At 27.8% G+C, this 19103-nt stretch overlaps 2 protein-coding genes across 4 annotated transcripts in view; both read left to right on the forward strand.

Moving 5' to 3' along the window:
* LOC100573239 overlaps window positions 1-15250 on the forward strand; it is a 29446-nt gene extending 14196 nt beyond the window's left edge. For all 3 annotated transcript variants that reach the window (XM_008182909.3, XM_029490493.1, XM_029490494.1), the window contains exons 9-13: window positions 13708-13889; window positions 14031-14244; window positions 14389-14604; window positions 14875-15046; window positions 15114-15250. In XM_008182909.3, coding sequence (XP_008181131.2) covers window positions 13708-13889; window positions 14031-14244; window positions 14389-14604; window positions 14875-14978 — 716 coding nt within the window. In that variant the 3' untranslated portion in view covers window positions 14979-15046; window positions 15114-15250. The remainder of the gene's footprint in view (window positions 1-13707; window positions 13890-14030; window positions 14245-14388; window positions 14605-14874; window positions 15047-15113) is intronic.
* Window positions 15135-19103, forward strand: part of LOC100162607 (mannan-binding lectin serine protease 2) — a 6575-nt gene continuing 2606 nt past the window's right edge. Inside the window, exons 1-3 of the mRNA XM_029489891.1 lie at window positions 15135-15152; window positions 15333-15500; window positions 16107-16263. Coding sequence (XP_029345751.1) covers window positions 15135-15152; window positions 15333-15500; window positions 16107-16263 — 343 coding nt within the window. The remainder of the gene's footprint in view (window positions 15153-15332; window positions 15501-16106; window positions 16264-19103) is intronic.

Genomic DNA, 19103 nt, shown 5'->3' on the forward strand with positions numbered 1-19103 from the left:
AAAAAATATGTAGGTAGGTATTGTTATGGTGAGACGGTGTAAATAGATAACAGAGAAATCAAAACAAATGGTCCATATCGATTTGCGACGATACGCGAAACGTTAAATATAACTTTTTATTCTGTAACGCTTTGATTCTGATGACACGTGAATCATGATGAACATTTCCCCGTAGACCTTATTATTTTAATATTATATAATAGGTATACACACAATTATATTTGTAAATTAAATGTTTTTGGCGAAAATAAGTTAAACCTAATAGTAAAATAAATAACTTTAGTAGCGATAATATAATAAAATATTCTTAGTAGTTCAATACTAAGTAGTAGTACAGATCGACGACCGTCTTTGATTTGAATCATTATTCTTTTTTCGTATACATTAATTTTATATCATTGAATTCAAACTTAATAAATCCATTGCGATGACCCACTTAAAACTTTTTTTCATTGCATCACGAATTTATAAGTTTTGTACTACTTAAGCAGTGTCCTGCGTTGATACTAATTTCAGTTCTTTAAATGAGATATAAGAGGGCTTTTTTTATTATTAATTATTTAGTGGATCATTTATTTTTGAAAATATTGATATGCCTACCTAATTCAAACAAGTAGTTTTTTAGTTATTCGAATGTTTATACCAACTGTAATAGTTCTTAAAATAGTTTTACAAAAATATTATATATAAATGTAAGACTGGATCTAGTATTACAATTTGACAGTTGGGTCCATTATTGCAAACTGAATATGCTGATAAATTAATATAATATTAAACAGTTAACATTTTAAAATCACCATATCCCCAATATCTTCCAAACATTATCATTTTTAATAGAGTTTGATTTTGATGAGTTATACCTTACGAAAAAAATACACCGCTAAATAACTTACTCTATAAAAGCACGGTAAATTATATAATATTGTGGTTAATTATTACAACACAATTGCTAGTATTATACTATATGCGGCATATTGTTAAGTATATCTGTTACGCACACTACGTCATAAAAAAACGTATTGAAGGATGTTCACGACACTGCCGTTCAATCACACTCACATGCACAATCTCATTCGGTATTTGTCTTTGCTGAATTTTTTTTTTTTAATGACATCAATTGGGTGTGTCAAATTGCATTGTGTTATCATGTTCATAAGTTGGTATAGCGCTGAATGCCGATCTGTCTAGTCTGCACTAATTTGCAGGTATGTATTTTTGGGAGATAATCACTCTCCTATAACCTCAACGTCTTAATATTATACTCACGTACACAAATCGACACTTTGAATTATACTATATTATTTATTGTATTATGTGAGAGACGAGTGTCACCTCAATAAGTAGGTATTCACTTCAATAATTCACATAGTAATTTAGGTGATAAAAAAAAATATAAATAATTCATTTCTATTACATTTGGACTAATAACTATTGAAAATATCTTACACGTTCGAAGATTTACTTAGATTCTACTTCGTATATCATCACACAATTTAAAGCGATTTGTTAGATTAATATTTTTTTTCTTATCGTTTTTTTACACGGAGTTGACGCAGTGTTCTCGTTGAGATTATAACGTACACAAATATATTATGCACACAATAACAACAATAGGATTTTACTATATAGCTGTGCATTTATAGAAAAATGCATTGTGCTATCTCGTCGTATGCGCTCTACGCCTCTACCAAAGATTACGTTTTACTACTAATTATTACGGCACACTTTTAAATAGGTATGGCGTGATTACAACGATGGCATTTGATGTTCATAATATGTACTCGATGTATAAAAACAATGTCATGAACTGTGAGCCCGAAAATTCTAACACAAATTTGTATGGTAAAAGCCAATAGATATAATTATATTTATTAAAGAGACATGGTACAAATATTTTAATTTCTTAAATTAACAATAACAATAGTAAAATACAATATAATCAAAATTATAGTATAACTGTCTCGTTTTAAGCTGCGTATACATAGCCAGCGCCGCACATATTTGCTAGTTGTGCAACTGAAATCTAATTTTATTTAAATATTTCAGTGGAATGGCAAAAACAGCAGTGCACGTATTGAAGTCGTAATGTTTCCATTAGAGATAGCCAGATAACGAGATACCTAGCCAATGCATTGTTTTTAGATTACCTACTTAAATACGACATTTCTGACTATTGGGTTCACTTTTTTAGTTTTTTAAATTGTTTTTATCTTTTTACGTATTTTTTTTTCATTTGTTATTTGGTAGTGACTTTCTTAGATATACTTTAACAACTTCACACATTGTTTTATTTATTCAAATTGTTGTAATACCTATACATATTGAATTTGTTTTTTCAACGACTATCATTAGTACCTATATACATTTTGACAACTGAGATAGGTACTACTCGTTTTTTTTTTTTTTAAATATATTGAATTGGACTTAATTTTCAATATAGGTGTAGTTGCATTAGACGGTTTATTGTATGTCACTGGTGGATCTTACGACTTGATTGTTATGCGTTCTACAGAATGTCACAGTCTCGAAACCAATACCTGGACAATAGTCGTACATTCAGACAAATTTTCACATACTTCATCAGGTCTAATAGCCATTAATAGGACACGCCATCTTAAAACTTCTAACTATGCTTTATTTATTTATTGATACAATATATTATATTTATGTTTTCTTATTCTGTATTATAGTATCTCAATTATTTTTTTCATTTATTTTAACGAAAATTGGCAAATTATGATTTGTACCTAGCTATACATGTATAATATGTTTAATTACTATGTAAATTATCTTTAGCTAAGAATTGATCGTATAAATTAATGTTTATAATAAGTCGTTAATACTGTTACCAAAAATTTTATAAATTGTTTAGATTGACACAATTTTCTTTATAGATATTTTTGGTTCAAATATGGATGAAATTAGAGAGATATTTAAACACATAATAACGATTTTGGTTTTTTTTTGTTTAATTTAATAATAATATTTTATGACACTTGGATAAGAAAAACTACTGATAGGTACATTCAAATAAAATAAAAGAATAAATAGTATTGATAAAAATAAAAATTAATAAGTGTATTAAAATTTATTAAAATAAGCAGATATTTATTAAAAAGTACTTAATCATGTGATTAGCAATAGAGAACGAAATTATTTATCTCAAATTTAGAAATATCCATTCATATAAAATCTTTTTAACATTACTTTGAATGAAGTGGATGTTTTTTTTTATATTTGAAATTTCTTGAGTTAAAATACGTTGAGCCTAGATGATCAACAAATGACTTTGTTATATACTTTGTTATATAATTCTATCTTATATACAATGTTTTACTGTAATTGCCTTTAATAAAACGATTAAATACAAACAATATAACATTTTTTTTTTCTAATGGAGTTTAATGGACAATACCCTCAGATAACTATAATTTTTAATTGTAGAACTTACTAAAGTATGTTTATTTAAACAGATTCTAACAATATTATTTTTATTAGTTTGTAGTTTTGTCTATGACTCCTAACAAACCTTTTAATACAATTACTAAAATTATAAATTGCAGACATTTTGTAAATCTAGATTATGGATTATAATAATATAAGTTAATCAAAATGCAAGATAAGAAAAAAAAAATTATAATGAATTCTTAAAAATAAAACAAAATTATCAAAAATAAATATATTTTAAAATTAATTATAATATAATATACGTAAAAACCTAAGCAGTAAGCATTAACAAAAGGGTCCATAACCCACACAGCATTTGGGAAATGATAATATTATTTTGTGAATATTTTGGAGTGCTTGAATAATAATATTGTATAAATATTTTATTCTCATAAAATAATATAATATTGCACAAAAATGTTGACTTAACATTTTTATAATGTTTCCATGAAAATATTTTTAAAAAAATATGATTAAAATGTTTTGTTAATGTTTTTTAGAAAATATTTTTCAAAAGTGAACTTCTTGGCCAAAAAATATAAATAAAATATTTCCTTATTATTTACGCAACTTTTTCAAATATTTCGACAAATATATTGTTTTCCTGAAAATATTTATATCATAGTTGGGAAATATTAAAATGCTGTGTGGGAACTGACATAATCCTGCTGTTGCGTCAACACATTCATCTTAATATTTACAGTTATAACTTATTCTTCAATCGAAAAAAGTATTTTAAAAATAGTAAATATACCGTACAGCTTGGTATAGCGTCATATTTTATTATTATTAGTCTATTATTATAATTTTGTTGCTTCATAAGGCACTGAAAATAATTTGACCCACGACAGTAGTGTAGCTAAATTGCCTACACAGGACTCCGTGTTAACAACATTTTATTTTTTATATTTAAAAACTAAATAATAAGTAATTATTTTTATACACGAATATTTTTAGATAAGTTAACTGCGTCCTATCTTATATATAACATTTTAAAACATTACAAAATAAAGACTGTTGTTGAAAAAATTAAACCACTAAAAACACCCTCAAAGTTGAAAATCAAAGCATTTTCCAAAAACTGCTCTTTCCAAAATGTGTTTATAGGCACAACAAATTAAAATTATTAATTATTAAAAGTTTCCTAAAATTATTAGTAATATTAACATAGAGTGTTCAACTGAAACACCGACACACCGTGGATCTGTTTCAATGAAGTAAATCACATCTACATATTATTAGTTTCTAATAATATAACGATCTCTGCCGTGCCAACTACTAATTTATCATTATAGCTGAAGATCAAACGTGAAGTAAAATCAGTTGAACAAGACGTCTTACAGGATGTAACTGGATCACAAATTAAATGTTCCGGAATTTTCATTAATTTGTATTTATTTAATATCATTAAAAACCTACAATAATTAACATCGTCGAAAAAAGTGCCTGACAATTTTTTGAGAAGGTTTTCTAAATTACAATATACACTCAGCAATGTACTGTAGACAATGGACATTGGACATGCATAGTTCCTTTTTTCCTACAGACATTTAGAAGTACCTACTAAAAACACATAAGTAGTCTATATATTTTTTACAAACTTTTGAAATTAAATTTTCAACAAAATTGTATACCTAATTATTGTGGGCCACGTGGCTCGGTGCTTCTTTGGAACGATAATAATACTCTGCCAGTACAAGCCACCAATTCGGCAACCAGTGTGACAAGCAGGGGAAGTTCCGAAGTCTCCACGTCCAGGCTGAACTCTAATATAACCAAAAAGTCGATAACCATTTTTTCCGATTATGGTTGACGTTTTATTCTATTAATTACCTTAGTTATATTATCATGTTATTATTTTTCTTATAGTGCAATATTTTGTTGTATCTTTTAAAATGTTCTCACGTTACCTGATCCATGTTCAACTAAATTGAAATTATTTAAATAATTATAATGTCAATTGAGGGGTTTGTGTAACGTTCAATGTAAGTTGTGTTCAGTCGTTTGTCAATAAATGCAATATAAATATTTTATATTGTCGGTTATAGCATAGGACGTAATATGAGCTGAATCACATTTTACTATTTAGTATATATATAATTATTATAAATATTATATTATGCATATTACCGGTGACTTTTTGTCTAAAAATTATACTGCTCTCATTATTTTTTTCGAGTTGAGGCTTCGAAAATTGAGGTCATTAGCCTGTGGAACTATAGGGGAGGGTACTGTAGGTTTTGAATTATAATAATAATCGTGATTTCAATAGTTAAGTAGCACTACCATGTATTATAATTACCTAGCTAATAACTCACTAAATGAAAAAAGAAAAATACCTACACCGTTTCGGAAAATCATTAAAGCCATAATCCGTAAACATCTATTTATGTTTATTGATAATAATATTAAGAATTTAACGGATAATATTAATAAAATATGCGGGCCAATCAAAATATCATTGTTGTGTACCTAGTACCCACTAAGTCTTGTGTAGTTGTGTCTATAGTCATAATGCGTGTGTGCGTGTGGTATGTCGGTATCGGACCGTATAGAATTATTAGAAACTAGCCCCGTGCACTTTGTTGATCGTTAAATGTACCAACTCTATACGACCCAAACTTTGTTCAATTCGTCGTTTAATATTTAGTGGATGGCGTTTAAAACGTATCTAAACTTTTTAGGTGCCCGGAGTAAAAATTCTGGTTCGCAGCAGCATAACATTATCAGGTATGCAAATCTGTTGTAATTCATTCATATTATCATATTTTATTGTTATTCATTATCTGTTGTACACCAGGGCATACCTATTAATTATTATTTTGTTGTATAATATGAAAATCTGTTATTAATTAAAACACATTATTATTATAAAAACCTATCTATATTGGATTGAAATAAAAACACAGAGGTTAATTACTAAGTCTTCTTATTAGTTATTATACATTGTTATTAAACTTACATACGTTCATCAATAAGTAATTGCGGGATAAATACTATAATTTACTCATAATTTAGACAGTCGGGACCGTGTAATATCGTTGAGCACTCCCGACTCCCACAATATATATTGTGAAAATAGCAAGAGCCTTGCAAGAGTCTTGCGCAAGACCAAGACCAAGGACGATATTAAGGTGTATACCCAAGACCAAGACAAAGACTGAGTCTCCAAGACTAAGACTAAGATTTTGAAGGTCTGGGTCTTATTTTGACCATCACCAATTTATTATTAATTAGTAATTACCATTTTTTGGTTTTTCAACTTAACTCAAAAAGTAAGCTTGAGTGTAAATTTTGAAAATACCATATTGGACGTCATAACATGAAAATTAAAATTGGTTTATTAATTACCTTCATACCTGCATAGATTTGCCAAATTAATATTATAACTCAATAATATTTTCGTATAATATCGTAATTACAAAATAATGAGTACAAAGCAACTGAACAATTTATTATAAATTATAATTAAACAAATACAAGGAAACATACAACAATTAAATAAATGTTTTGAAAACGCTTTAACAAATTAATAATAATAATACAATATTATTGACACAATTTCTAATTGTTGGACACCTTCAATCTTTTCGCGTACGGCCGTGCGTATGGTCTATGTGCCTGGAAGGTCTCCTAATTACAACAAAAATATTATATTGTCAATATTAATTGTAATTAAAATTCACCACAATTAGCAAGTGGTATATTTCAAAATTATTAATATCAAGTATATTATTTTATAATCACAGTTTAATTTACAATAATATGTAAATTTGTGTTCAAAAGGCCGGAGTGTTCATAATATTTGAAATATAACCGTGGAATACCGATTTGTATAAATATTACCGAGTTTATACAAAAATAGGTAGGTGTGTATAGTAGGTTTGTTCGGTGGTATATTATGGTTGTTTGGACGTATTAATACTCACAAAATGTTCCTTTTCGGATTCTTTTATTTTACGTTTATCATCTAATGACAAACCTTTTAACATTGCCACAACGAGGTCAATAGAATCCACCTAATAATACAGGTATAATATTGAATTTAATTTTACATCGTAGGAAGATACTAATTTCTGTTTTTCTACGTTATCTGTATAATATTAGTTCTTAAAATTGTAAAATAATTAAATTATATACTCATTATGTATTGGTCGGTTCATAATGATATTATCATAATTTCGTACGTATTAGACGTGTTTAACCATATAAGTTATGATACATTTGGTGGTCTCAATAATAAGTCGTAAGACTGTTGTGCACCACAAGTACCTGTTTAATAAGACTTTTGCGAGTTGACTGGGTCATTTCTGAGTCGCAATCTTTCACAACTGGATCGTGCTCTATTCCAATCATTGCAGTCATCGGTTGAAAATTGTTCGACGTCAACGACGTACACAGTTCCAAATCTCCTGTAGTCTCCAATATTTTCATCTGTTCGTTTACCTTCGACACGTTTCCGTTACTGACTAATAACAACTTATTTGGAGTTGTATATTTTGTTGTGGAACAGACTCCAGTCGAGGCACTGACTCCGGTCGAGGTACTGACTCCGGTCGAGGCACTGACTCCGGTCGATGCACTGAGTCCAGTCGAGGCACTGACTCCAGTCGAGTGACATCCAGACACTACGGTAGCGGATGAATTATTATCGGACATACCTGACCAGGCTAAAAAGTTATTGCTCTTCTGGTGCTTTAGGTGGTATCCCCGTTTATTCTTCCTTTTCCGATGAATTGAAGCTATTTTAGTGAAATAGCAAAACGCCACCTCCCTTTGATTTACTATAGGTATTCGGATGTCCACCTTTACTACTCGTTTCGTGAACGTCCGACGTCTAGATAATGAAACCATGCCTTGTTTGAAGGCCTGGAGGTCCTGGAAGGCCAGCTTCCATCGCGTGGCACGGTACAACATTATGCGAATCGTATAATAAATTATAGAAAAAACGTTGAAAAGCAATTGAACGGTTCAATGCTATATGTATAATGATTAATACCAAATGGATTTTTGTTTTTAATGCATTATTTATTTCCCGTTTCTATGTTGGTCTACTAACAAAATATTCGTTGATTTAATTTTAGCCATCGAATATTATACAGATGTATGCTTAAATATTGTTGCAATAATGTATATGACTATAAATAACTTGAAAATCACTGCACATATGAAACGGGAGGGGTACAAAAAAATTTGTAAAGACGCAAAACATTATATAGTAGAAACTCGATTAACCGTCACTCGATTTACCGTCAGTTTCTGTTATCCGTCATCGGTCACTGACAAAAAAAAAGTTATCAAAATACATTGATTGGTTTGAGGTACAAGAGGAGGCAAATGTAACGCAGGTCTTACTTCTTCGTAAAATACGAAACATGGCCGCTCAAAAAGCTCGTGACTCAAAAAAACAGAAGAAGATACGGATTTTTTTGTTTAATATTTTTTTAAATAGTATTCTTTATGTTATTACATATTGTATATTATTGGTATTTATTATTTATTGTTATTTTATTATTATGTATTAAATTTATTATTTTTGTCTGAAAATTACGTTGTAAAATATATACATATATACTTTTATTGAAAAATTGTTTTGTATTATTGTGTTTCTGTTAACCGTCTATTCGATTAACCGTCATTGTCTCGGTCCCGACATTGACGGTTAATCGAGTTTCTACTGTACTTATTATGACATGAAGCACGCATATTGTATAATATTATATTATTATTCCGGTTCAACATAGAACATATTTTGATTTCAGCGGAATTAATATTTTTATGTTTTTAGTTGTATTATTACAGTATTTATTATCAGACGTCTTAAGGGTAAGGATATTATCCGTATATTCATTCGGTGGTTTCAAATTTTTGAAGCATACACACCAAGTACAGGAGTTAGGACAACTATTGTTGATATACATTTGCTTCGACAACGTGCAGGTAACTAATCGTAGAATAATTCAAAATTATTTCATGAATTTTTTTTTTAAATATATTAAATTTAACTTAATTTTTGAATGTAGGTGTAGTTGCATTAGACGGTTTATTTTGTGTCGTTGGTGGAATTCGAGTTGGTTCTTTTTAGAATTCTACAGAATATCACAGCCCCAAAACCAATACCTGGACTATAGTCGCACCGTTAAGGAATCATAAACAGTATTCTGTAGGAACTACAGAAACTTCTACTGCATATTGTACAGAATATTAAAACCAGAAAACCAATACCTGGACAATGGTAATAGCGTCAATGAATTATAAACGGAATCCAGTAGGAGTAGTAGCCATTAATATACCACGACGTTTTAAAAATGTTCAGCATTCATGATTATTTTTTTTTTTTTTGCTACAATATACATATTATAAATGTTTTCTTATAGTGTCTAAATCGATTTTCCATTCATTTCACAGTTGTTGAATACTTTATTGAACGATTTTATAGTAAGTATATTTAATTTATATTGCCAAGGATTGAACTTTTAAATTATGTTTTCTCATTTCTAGTTAATACTGTAACCAAAAAATCTATAAAATAATATAATATACTTAATAAATATTTTTAATAGGTTCAATGAATTTGAATAAAATTATATAGATACCTATTTAAACGGAGAACAATGATTTTAGTTATAGATTCTGAGTGGAGCGATGAATGTATTAGTTTTACAATAATTATGTGTTTTTTAAGTTTTAATTTTTATTTGTGTCTGTCGTCACCTTTTGGAGCAGTAAACATGTTTCAATTTTCATCAGCAGCATCTTTTCTGATAGGAAAATAAATTTAGTTGGTACTTTAGGAGGTCGAAAGTAAAAACCTCTGAAAAATTGGTTTTTGACAAAATCGAATTTGGTTTTTGATGTAACTCATTGATAACCAAGACTAGGCAAGTTAATGATATTTTTTGACTCGTTATAAGTTAAGTTAAGTATTTTTTTTTCCAATTTAGTTAAAAGGTAAGTTAATTGACATTTTAAAAACATCAATTAAGTTTAAATGAAGTTAACAAATAATGTTAACTTAATTTAACTTCGATTAATAAGTCAAGTTAATAAAAAAAAACGCATTGAAAAGGTATTAAAATTTAAAATAACTAATAAACGTGTCAATCACTTGGATCCTAAAATACCTATACATAAATATACATATCATTTTTACATATAATTTTAGAAATCTATATTTCACTTCTCCGCAGTGAGCTCTTAAGTTTAAAAAAAAAATCATAACAAGTGGTTCAGTAGTTTCCGAGAAAATATCACTCAAAGGTTTTCATTTTCACATATATATATAGGGTGTAACAGATAGAACTGACTTTTGGAATAACTTTTGTTTTAATCAATATTTTAAAATTTTTTTTTTGATACATAATGTATAGCCACTTGCGCTACACGTGTAATACAAAAAAAATTATTTTTATTTTTTAATACCAAAATGAAAAATTATAAATTTGATTTAAATTTTTTTGAATAAATTCAAAATAGCCAATTTTCGAATTTGATTATAAGAACCATTTGGATGGTAAAAACATTTATCTAAATCAAGTAGTTTATTTTTTAGAATTTTTTTAAATATCAGAATTTTTTTGATTAAATTAATTTGGAACGCTATAACTTTTAGACTCTGAGTAGAGTGATGAATGTATTAATTTTACATTGATGTGTGTTTTCTTATTTAATTTTTTAATTTTTTTAAATTGTTGTGTTTGACATCTGTCATCACCTTTTAATACAGTAAAAATGCTTGGATTTTTTTCAACAATACCTTTTCTGATAGTGAAAGTGAATCTAGTTGGTACTTTGGAGGTTCAAAAGTAAAAATTTCCCAGTAATTTTCAAAAGAGGTTTTCGGTGCAACTCTAAAATAAATGACCGTAGGTACATGAAATTTTGACTGAATGTTTATTTGAGCATTTTAACCATAGCATACACCATAACATTTTCCAAATATTTCGACTTATTTTGAGCTGTTTATGGACATTTTCAGTTTTCTTTTTTTTAGTTTTTTTTTTCTATAAATATCAATAAAATTGTATTTGTTTGTTAAAAAAGCTTGAAAATTGAATAGGAGGCTCCTACTATATTGTTACAATGACATTTGAAAAAAATTAAAAATCCATTGTCACAATTTTTTTTCATAAGCATCTAAAGTTCAAATATTAACAAAATACGTAAAAATGACGAAAATGACGAAAATTTGCAAATTATTTTGAGTTGGAAATTCATAAAAAATTTTCTTATTAAATCTAAGATTTGAAAATTTAATACAAGAATCCTCATAAGTTTTTCTACCCTTTTCAAACAAAAAAAAATGTCTACAAGTAAGTCAAATTAAATTTTTATGAGCGTTTGAAATTCATATTTTTACAACATTTGATATTCATTCGATTACTTATGTAACGATTATCTTATTTTATTGTAATTAAAAAACGAATGACTGTAGATACTTGAAAATTTCACTGAATATTTATATTAGCATTTTCTAGAAATGATAAAATTATGAAAATAATTTGACCCTTTTTGAGCTGTTTACGGACATTGTCGGTTTTCAATTTTAGATTGGAACGTTGAATGTATTGATTTTACAATGTGTTTTTTTTTATTTTTGTATCAGTCATCACCTTTTAGGACAATAAAAGTTCTTGGATTTCCTTCAAAAGTATCTTTTCTGATAGGAAGTTGAATCTGGTTGGTACTTTAGATGGGTCAAAAGTAAAAATTTCCCAGTAGTTTTCAAAAGTGACGTGAAAAACAAAAGAAAAATTAAGGAAAAACGGGAATTATTACGCGAAATCTGTTTTCGGGAAAACGATTTTGGTTTTTGGTACAACCCTAAAACAAATCACTAGGTACATGCAATTTTGCAGATAATTTGCATAATTTTGCGGATTTATTTTCAATTTTTTTGGACAAATAATTTTTTTAGCAAATCTAAAAATCTGTTGACATGCTGGCGAAATGGTTCAAAAAATTTCACTTTTTATTGTACCATAATTTTGCGGATAATTCGCGGAATTTTGCGGACTAATTTTCATTTTTTGCAAATTGTTTTGTAGTTAAAAATTTATAAAATGTTGAACTTTTATAGCTAAGGATTAAAATTTTAAAACAAGGTTCTACATTAATAGATCAATATATAAATTACTTCATAATATAATCAAACATACTTTGTAATATCATAAGCTGACTAACCATTTTCGCTCAGAACCATTTATATATATAAATAAATATCACTGAATTCAAATTTAAAACAATCCAATACAGTGACTCACTTGTAACCTACTGTACAGCAGAGCGACATCCACTTAACCACTTTTTTACTTGTATTTCTACTTTTGTACTTTGGGGGGGAGGGGGGGGGTAATAATTAGTTATTAGTAGATATAAGTAATAATTTCCCAAAAGTTTTCTAAAGTGATGTTAATAACAAAAGAAAAATTAAGGAAAAACGGGAATTTTTACGCATAATCTGTTTTCGAGATAAAAGATTTTGGTTTTTGGTGCAACTCTAAAAGAAATAACCGTAGGTACATGACATTTTGGCTGAATGTTTATATTAACATTTTCTATGTACCATGCCATTAATAAAAAATATTTTGACTTAATTGAACTGTTTAGAGACATTTTCAATTTCACATTTTTTTAGTTTTTTTATTCTATAAATATCAATACTAATTATTTTTTTAATAAGCATTTAAAGTTCAAATTTTGACATAAGGCGTAAAAATCACGAAAATGTGCAAATAATTTTGAGTTAGAAATTCCAAAATAACTCCTTAATAATTATAAAATTTTTAAATTTGAGAAATTTTGTCGAAATTTGAACTTAAATAAAATTGCATATAAAAAAAATATGTGATTATGTATTAAATAAAAAAGTGTGCCTTAATATTTCTCAACTGCTATTCAAACAATATACGTAATATATATTAGTAAGTGTTTTAAACGACACTAAAATAGATTTTTTTGAAAACTGATTTTGCTGGTTTTTATTTTAGACCCTTTCAATTTATCAACTAGATTTTCTTACCTACCAGTAAAGATGTTTTTGATGAAATTCTAAGCATTTTTACAATCCCAAGGGTAGATGACTGAAAAAAAAACACATCATTGTATAATCAATATATTCATCCTTTCACTCTGATTCTAAAACGCAAAAAAGTGTTAATTTATAAGTATATAAACATAAATAAAAAATTATTTATGAATTTATTTATCAACTGTTTGTATTTACACAAACAAATGTATTTATGTATAAAATATCTCTAGTTACAGATCTAAGGATAATTGAAGGACTGCCAGGATCAGGCTTAGGTATTTTACACTCTGCTTCAAATTTTTTAAACGGGATATTGATTAGCTTGGTAAGAAGCGATAAGCTAATCAACTACATGGTTTTTACAGACGTACAATACTATGTACCTTGGTTCCGTGGAATTTTCAACAAACATGTACGTAAATTTATTTTTTATAGGTATCAATTTAAATTTTTAATTAATTGTATTAGCTAGGTTTTTTAATGACAACTTCTGCTTCAAAACTAATAATATTTTAGACATAATATATATTTTTAACATGAGACTTTATTACAGGTAACAGTGAATTCGTGCATTTTACCAACCGTTGAAGGTGTCATATATTCTTACGAAGGTTCTGATGAAGTATTACCTCACGGAACATTAATTGATCGCCACCTTAATGTTATTGAGAATTGTGATGTTGGATATCATAAGGCTTATCCCATTAGCTTTAGGGTTTGTATGGGAAAAGGAAAATGGTATTCGAGTTCTTACAAACTGTGTTACAGTAAGTTTTGTTTAGTAATTTTTTTTAAATGTCGTGACAATATATAGTAGTAGTATACAATAGTAAACAATATATAGTAGTTTATTCATATATTGTAAGTCCAAGATTTGGTTATATTTGATTATAATTTGTTTATGTTTATAGAAATGTGTCCACCTCTAATATCAGATAGTCTAGATTTTAAATGTAGTCATAATTGCAAGTATGCTAATTGCTCAGATCTATCGATACCCGACACAATAGCAACACCGTCATGTAAGCAATCATATTATGCACCATATGGACAAGAAGACACATTACTAGAATTAGTTTGTCAGTCCAATGGGATTTGGAATAACCGATTATATAGATGCATTCCATGTAATTGTATTTTTTTTTCATATACAATATACATATTATAAGTCTTTAATTTATTTGTTTTTTTACTTATTTACTGTAAAATAATAATTTTACTGTTACCAGATGCTTTTGTTTGCATAACAAAAGGTAAAATAAATTAAGAATAATGAATTGTTAGGTTTGGGTTCATTGTTTGATATAAATGTTTAACCCATCAACAGTATGTCTATTCTATAGGCATTTTTACTTGTTAATTATTATCATGTAATGTATATTCGAATATTATTTTAGATTGCGGTAAAATTAATAATAATATAAACAATGGGATGATTAGCGATGGTGAAACAGCCAGTGAATGGAACGGCACCATGGAACGTTGGAGTTTATCGATTTAATAAAATAACTTCCAACTATGATTTGATTTGTGGAGGATCTATTATTTCTGCAAATTTGGTCGTTTCTGGTAAAATCTTTTTTCAACTAATTAAAAAAAAAAAAAAAAACGCTAATTAAATAAATATAATTTTTAGCGGCACATTGTTTTTGGGAAAATGGTATGTCATCTAGGAGTATATCAATAAATTATGGTCTGTACAAAATTGCTGTTGGAAAATATTCTAGAAATATCACAATTATTGACAATATTGAATATACTAAAATAATGAATGTAAGTTATTAATAATTTAAAGTCTACAAATAAATGGTATGACTTATATAACATGTATTAAAATTTAAAACTATTTGTATAGGTGGAAATTGTTCACCTGAATGAACATTATCATGGGTCTTCTGAGTTTCATGCTAATGATTTAGCTATTATTGTGGTACGAAACAGAATTTCTTTTAATATTGGTGTTGCGCCAGTTTGCGTTGATTGGAGAGATATAAATACTATACCAAATGGAGCTAAAGGGAAGGTCTGTTTGTAGTATTATTTAATTGATAAAATTGTTTTAATTTAATTACATTAAATTTCTATACCTACCGCTATTGACAATAAATAAATAAATAGTCCATTAAATCTACTTAATTTTTGTATGTAAAGAGCAAATGCCGTGAGATCCTATTCTATATTGGAAACTAAAAATGTCCTTAACAGCTCATAACAAATCAATTTATTTTGAAAATTGTATAGTGCAAAAAAAATTATAGTGTAAACATTGAATAAAAATGACATGTAGGTATCTACCGTAATTTTTTTTAATAGCAACCTAAAACTAAAAACAAACCTTAGGTTTATAATCTGAACATTTTATACATTTTTAGCTACAAACTAGTTCAAACGAGATTATAACGAATTTTATCAAATTTTAATCTTTAAATGCTCATAAAACCAATTCACGCGTATGACATACATTATTCTTATTTCATATTTTATCGAATTCCAAAATTAAATAACTTTGATCAGTCAAAATATATTCAAATAATTATATTCATTCCCAATACTCGCATTAAAAGTGATTAGTATGTCACGTTAATATTACAATTGAACATAGTTCAACAACTATTTAATTCTTTTACAGATTGTTGGTTGGGGAAAAACGGAAAAAGGTATTGAAAGTCCTATTTTGCTGGAGGCATCTTTACCGTACATTGACCATAATTCTTGCCGGGATATGTATATAAACGGATTTGAACGATATGTAACTGTTGATAAGTTTTGTGCCGGTTCTGCATTGGGTAATAAAATAGTAATATACTTAACTTAAAATTATTGATGGTCGACAATTTTAAAAATTAAGAATAACTTGAAGAATACCAAATATGTTTCTATAAATATATCAAATGAACTGTACATATAGAGAGCGTACTTATTGTTTAATTTAATTGATTAATTTTTCATTATAGTTTCAAATAATTTATTGACTTCGTACATTATAAGTTAAAGATCCATAATATCCAAAAGGTAATCAGGCTGGCACTGTTTAATTATGGCGATGCCGTTGCTTTTAAGACCTCTTCCACCCATATAAATATATAATGAGTATGTCCTAGAAGAATACAGTTTTTTAAAAAGACTTATAATCAACTAACGTATCAGCCATAACTTTTGGGATAATTATAAATATTGAATTGTAAAATTTATACGATTGCTAGACAATGATAACACTATTGTTTATGGAATTTTATTATATTAAATGAAACATTGGTGAACAACCGTACTACTCATCAAAATACTTTGTCACCACATTTTCCATATAATTTAATTCTCGGATCTTACCTATAATTTTAGTAGATAAGTAGGGGTTAGAGTTTTTTTGTAAGGGATATAGTGGAGAAAAACGTAAGATACGGCGTGTACAGGAGGTTGATGACCCGTCCGATTACGACCATTTGTGCCGTTTTGCAGTGTCCATTCGAACATTTAAATGGTGTGGAAACGTAGAGCATTATTAATTATATGTCGAATATGTTTGTTTGTAAATGGAATATATACAGAGACGGATCGTCAGGACATACTTTGAGACTGTGTCTCCTCTTAAAAATATCAGCTTTATGTAAATAATAATGAATTAAAAATAAAAGTGTATAGTAGTTTTCGAAAATATTATATTAAATCGTTGAAGACTTGGCCATAAACTTGGCCCACCTACTTGGACATATCAATATGAAAATTATGCCAATATTTTGCAAATAATCTGCAAGTATTTTCGAGTACACTCCTAGAATTTGAGAGTATATTTTACGAAAGTTTTGTTCAAAAGCTTTGTTGTGATTTGCTAGAATTTGCGAGCTTGGTCCCGGAGTTTAGGTTAACAGACTTTGGTCGTTTTCTTTGTTTATTAATTATTATTATTGGAGGCTACAAAATCTATAACCTCTAAATAGTTATTTCGATGGAAATATTATTTTAGTAATTTTGATGACGGATGTTGATTCAGTGAAACTGACTCCCGACAGTTTCAATCTTGACATGTAATATTATGGTTGTGTGTTTGGAAGGAGCGGGGGAATAATCTGCGTTTAGTAGGCGTCATTGAAACATTATATGCCATATCGCCATGTGTTTGTAACAGTCGATTTTTACTCCCGGATATTTTTACCGATTTAAGATAATGGTCTTATGCAGTATACGGCAAGACCTTATTTATCTAGCTTATTTAATGATTCATTTAATATTTGATAAACACAATACATAATTTTAATTCAAAATTACGTTTCCTACCTACCAATAATAATAAATTCATTGAGTTTGTAACGTGACAAAATTATTCCCGTGGTTAGGTTAACCTAACAGAAGCCGGTATATGTTTATGGGTCGTATAACTTTGTCAAAATACAAATTTAAACGCTTATAAAAAAAAAAAATTGTGCCTATGTATTTTTAATATTTTTCAACTGCTATGGTAACAGCTTTGCATTACATTTTCACACTTTTTTACCTATAAAATTAAATGTTATTGATATTTATAGAAAAAAAACTAAAAAAATTGAAAACTGAAAATGTCTGGAAACAGCTCAAAAAGTGTCAAATTATTTTGAATATTGTATGGTGTATAGAAAATAAAACTATATACATTCAGTGAAAATTTCAAGTAGCTACAATCATACGTATTTTAATTACAACAAAATAAGGAAATCGTTACATGAGAAATCGAGTGTTGTAAAAATATGAATTTCAAACGCACATAAAAATCTGATTTGACTTTCTTGTAGACATTTTTTTTCGATAAAGGTAGATAAATTTATAAGGAATCTTGCATTGCATTTTTAAATCTTGGATTTAAAAAGAAAATTTTTTTTGAACTTCTAACTCAAAATAATTTAGAAATTTTCGTCATTTTCACAAAAATCGATTTTGCGAAAAATTTTTAATTTTTCTTTTGTTTTTCACGGCGCTTTTGAAAACTACTGAGAAATTTTTACTTTTGACCCCCCAAAGTACCAACTAGATTCACTTTCCTATCGGAAAAGATACTGTTGAAGAAAATCTAAGCATTTTTACTGCCTTAAAAGGTGATGACAGACACAAAAATAAAAAATTTTTAAAAAAAACACATTATTGTAAAATTCATTCATTCAATGTTTCACTCAGAATCTAAAACAACAGCGGCTCTGACCATGCCAATATGGTGGTGACCCTACAACAGGCAAGGCTGGACATTAACGAGTTAAAAATTAAAATTAAGTTAAAACGTTAAGTTAATTTTAATTAAGTTAATTAACTCGTTACTTTTTTTTTTCAAATTAACTTTTAACTTAATAAGTTACTTTTTTTCAAGAATAACTTAATACGAGTAACTTTTAACTTAACTTAACTTAAATATTTTAAAATAACTTAACTTAACAAGTTAAAAAAAATCGTTAACTTGCCCAGCCTTGACAACAGGTGTCGGGTAATCAACGATGTATATTTACTAATGCACATATTTCGTGTGCTTTCCATATTATATTATCGAAAATGTACAATAAAAGTATAATTTGCATGTAAGTTACAATGTGTATCTCAATATTTAAAGTCCACGTTTCTCCGACCTAACCAGTCTCGGATTCGTGGTGGTTGCTACACACATAAAAAT

The sequence above is a fragment of the Acyrthosiphon pisum genome, chromosome A2, assembly GCF_005508785.2.
Source record: "Acyrthosiphon pisum isolate AL4f chromosome A2, pea_aphid_22Mar2018_4r6ur, whole genome shotgun sequence".
NCBI classification, from domain to species: domain Eukaryota; kingdom Metazoa; phylum Arthropoda; class Insecta; order Hemiptera; family Aphididae; genus Acyrthosiphon; species Acyrthosiphon pisum.